Here is a 3,874-nt window from a genome sequence, read left to right as displayed (position 1 = left end):
GGGGGGAGCTCACTGACAATAGGGCCAGCTGTGCCGTGCCACACCCCAGCCCCAGCAACTCAGGCCAGGTTGGCATCTAGCCACTCACCTCTGCCCCAGGCTAGTTCTGCTGTCCACCCTACCCCAAAGCCCTGCTGTCCGTTTCTGGCAAGACCCATCATCTTGGGTGAGCTAAGGGGCCAGAAGGCCTGGGGCTCAACAAGCAGATCCTGCTCTGGGCCAGATGTTCCAGGGCGGCTCCTCCAACACTAGGGTGCATCCCTTGAACCCCCAGCTGTTCCAGGCACACAGGAAGCCTGATCCCCCGCTCTACAGCTGCCTTACAGATGGTGAGGAGAGGGTGTTCTGGCTGCCTGAGAGTCCCTGTCAAGAGTAAGAGAGCACCTACCACTAACTCCCACATGAAGTTAGCCACTCCCTGTCAGCCCTCTCTGCCTGGCCTACCTGCCCTAGACACAAGAAAGCTCAGGCAGAAGGCAGCAGCGAGCAAGCTAAGCTGAGAGAGTCCCTGCCTCTCTCCATTCTAGAGGGGGTTTAAGGGAGCAGGAGAAGGCTAAAGCTGGGCCTCCTGGCCTATTGCCCAGGAAGCCCCCATGCTGATGGCCCCCATTCTTTGGCCCTGTCGCGTGCCCCCTGCCTGCCTTGCCCCCCACCCTCCTGTACACACATGGCCGAGAAACAGGCCCCAGCACGTGGAGCCAGCTGGCACCCCGTCAGACTAGCAGCCAGGCACGCTGCCAGGGCAGCCAGCCAGACTGCCACTCGCTCCTACCCCGCCCGCCTTGGCCTCTACCGCACAGAGCAGGCTGCACCATGTGGCCTGTCAGGGAGTAAGGCTGCAGACGTAGAAGACGGGGGAACCCCTGCGGGGAGGAGGGGGGACACCCTAGGGTGGGGAGGAGCTGATGGTGAAGAGGTAACCTGAGGCTCAGGCCTGAGAGGTATGCGCTGTCATATGACTCCAGACAGATGTGGACTTGGCGCCACTCTCGTGGGACTGGAAAGGTGTGCACTTTCCACTTCGGGACCGCTGCGCCTCCACACGCCTGTCTCCAGCCCCCAGTGGGCCCTGTGCTCTGCAGGGTGGAGCCCTGAACATCCTGCCTCTTGTCCTGCATGCACCCGGGATGGCCCTCCCCTACCTGACTCTGGGAACTTTGTCTTGCACCTGCCACAGTGGGTGCCCAGCAGCAGGCAAAGAGACTCCTGCTGCCCTTGGAGCTGGTCTCAGAGACAAAAGCTCTCTCCTTGTGACACAGCCAGGCTTCGAGTCAGGATGGGGGACAGAGCCGAGAACTGTCTGCAACGCACTGCCTGGATACTGGCTTTCGCCAGCCAAGTGGGCATCCTTGGGGCTTGGCCATGGAAACAGGACCTGCAGAGGCTGGGCCTCATGTGGGGTCTGAGGTTTGAGGGCGCTTAGGGTGGGTCATAAGCAATTCTACCAGACGACCGTTGACACAAGGGGAAGTAAATGGTTATGGGTGTTACCAGCAGGTCTCCACTCACCCTCTGGAAAGAGTGGCCCAATAGGGAACAGGATTGGGCTCTAGGGCAGGTGGTGCCACCCACAAACTGCCCTTCTTGCTGGTGGTGTCTCCTGGGGTAGGATGGAGAGGAAGCAGGCATGTGTACCTACTGAGTAGGAGGTGGACAGACATTCCTGGGCACTGACGGGCCACTGCCGATTATGAGGACAGAAATCAGGTCAGGTGTCCCGGGTATCCCAGTGCACCTATGGTCCGTCCAGGGGATGCAGCTCCTCTTGAGTAGCCTCCATTGCCCGTTCTTCCTGCTTGGCCACCCTCATCCCTTCCTGCAAACATCCCGGGAGCCAGATGCTGTGACCAGCTGGGAGATGCCCAGCAGACACAAAAGGCTGGTTGGAGAATAGAGATCAAGTGTTTCCTGCGGGGCCTGGGGCCACCCACAGCTGGCCAGGGAGTCTTACTAGGGCCCAGCTCTGCCAACCCAGTATCCACCCAGGACTCTGCTGAGAAGGCAGAGGTAGGAAGCATCACAGATGGGTCTGGGATGAAGACCCCACTCTGCTGGTTTGGTTCTCCAGACCCCGCTGGCCTACCCTCCACCCAGGAGAGAGCTGCTTCTTATCACCTGCCCAACATGTGTGCTCTGAGCAGAGCCCAAAGACCAGACTACTCAAACAACTGTCCCTCACTTGTCACCTGTCCTGTTTGGGAAACAGCCCCTTCTTGTTGCACAAAGAGAGGTTTCTCAGGCTTCCAGCAGTGCCGGGCGCTAATCTCTCAGCCTAGAACACGGGCGGGCTGTGCACCGTGTGTGGGTCCACTGCGCTCTGTAAACACGACGCCTGAGCGCAGCAGTCATTGAGTTACGGCAGTGCCTGGTGCCAGGAGTGAGAGCTCTATGTGCCCGCTGCCAACTGCAATTACCTCCCTCGTGCCAGACAGGGAGGGGGGTTAACCCTTCCTGCACCAAGGGGGATGCACAGTCGAAGGAACACAAGCAATGACCAGGCCAGGGATGTTGGGGACCCAGGGCCACCTTCCAAGTTATAAGACCAAAGTGCAAAGCAGACCTCAGACATCTGGACAAGGTGAGTTGTATTCTGGGAAAAGCCCGGAGAGGCCTGGAGTTCCCAACAGGGCTCCAGAGACCACTGTTTCGTGGTGTCTGAGGGCAACAGGTACCTCGGAGGTGCAGGAGTGCACCAAGTGCAAGCAAGGCTGGAGGCTGAGGAGGAGCTTCATCAGAGGCAGGACGGCAGTTGGGGGCGGGAGCCACAGCGGTCTCCGCCTGCTGACAGCTCTCCTCTCCCTGTCTCCCCTTCCCAGCTGACACATCTGGAACCCATGCCTGCTTGAGTCTGAGGTGGGGGCAGCCCATGGTGGAGGGCACAGCCCAGTCCGGCTGGCCCAGCTGCATTCCACATTTCTTTAGCTCCCTGGAGCCCTCCCTGCCCAACATCTGGAGCACACATCTGGCCAGGACCAGTGCCTACTGGGGCCATCCCATTTCCAACCAATTACCACCTCCCCTGAGAGCCTTCCTCAGCAGGGAGGCAGCCCCCTGCCCCAGCACACTTGACAGGGCCTGCCAGCAGGGAAGCCTGGGACCTGACTTACCTTCATGGGAGTGGGAGAACCAGATCTGAGAGGTGGCAGGGTGGGATCCTCGGTAGGCCGGCTCAGAGGGAGAGGATGTGGGGCCATTGGGGTGTGCCGACGCTGCTGAGCCCAGGCTGCTGGTGAGGAAGCTGCCCATGAAAGAGGAGGCTGGGGGGTTTCCCATCAGACGGCTGCTGGCTGTGGACAGAGGACCAGAGAGTGTGTGTGGGCACTCCATGATACAGCGTTAGAAGCACAAGGCCATTCCTCAAAGCCCTCCTCCAGGGTGACCCTCAGGTACCCTCACTCCCACAGAGATCCAAATATCCAAAAAACCCATGGCAGGAAAGGCTGCCCACACAAGTGTCTGACAATCACACCCACTGTCCTGAGCCTCTTGAGCCTCTAGTGTCTTAGGAGTAGAACCCTGTTTCTTTAAAACCACCATCTGTACCACTACCACCCACACCACCACCACTGACATACCATCACCACCCACAACCATATCACTACATCCACATTTCAGCCACCACTGTCCATATCATCCCTCAACAACACCATCAAAACCCACACCACCAACGTCAACACCACCACCGCCTACATCACCCCTCATATAGTGCTACCAGAGCCAGCCATATCACCACTGTCACTACCCACATAATTCGGCCACCATCATGTCCTCACCACCACTACCAACCAGATCACCACCAGCAGCCAGATCACCACCAGCAGCCAGATCACCACCAGCAGCCAGATCACCACCAGCAGCCAGATCACCACCAGCA

The 3,874-nt window shown here is 59.1% G+C and overlaps 1 protein-coding gene across 1 annotated transcript in view; it reads right to left on the bottom strand.

Annotated features, from left to right (window-relative positions):
- The window catches only part of Bahcc1 (BAH domain and coiled-coil containing 1), a 60,775-nt gene that overhangs the window by 30,876 nt on the left and 26,025 nt on the right, over window positions 1–3,874 (bottom strand). Inside the window, exon 3 of the mRNA XM_029483812.1 lies at window positions 3,108–3,287. Within this exon, the coding sequence (XP_029339672.1) occupies window positions 3,108–3,287 (180 nt within the window). The remainder of the gene's footprint in view (window positions 1–3,107; window positions 3,288–3,874) is intronic.

The sequence above is a fragment of the Mus caroli genome, chromosome 11 (assembly GCF_900094665.2).
Source record: "Mus caroli chromosome 11, CAROLI_EIJ_v1.1, whole genome shotgun sequence".
Taxonomy (NCBI): domain Eukaryota; kingdom Metazoa; phylum Chordata; class Mammalia; order Rodentia; family Muridae; genus Mus; species Mus caroli.
Note: the sequence above shows the minus strand (reverse complement) of the source record. Positions and strands in the feature narration are given on the sequence as shown.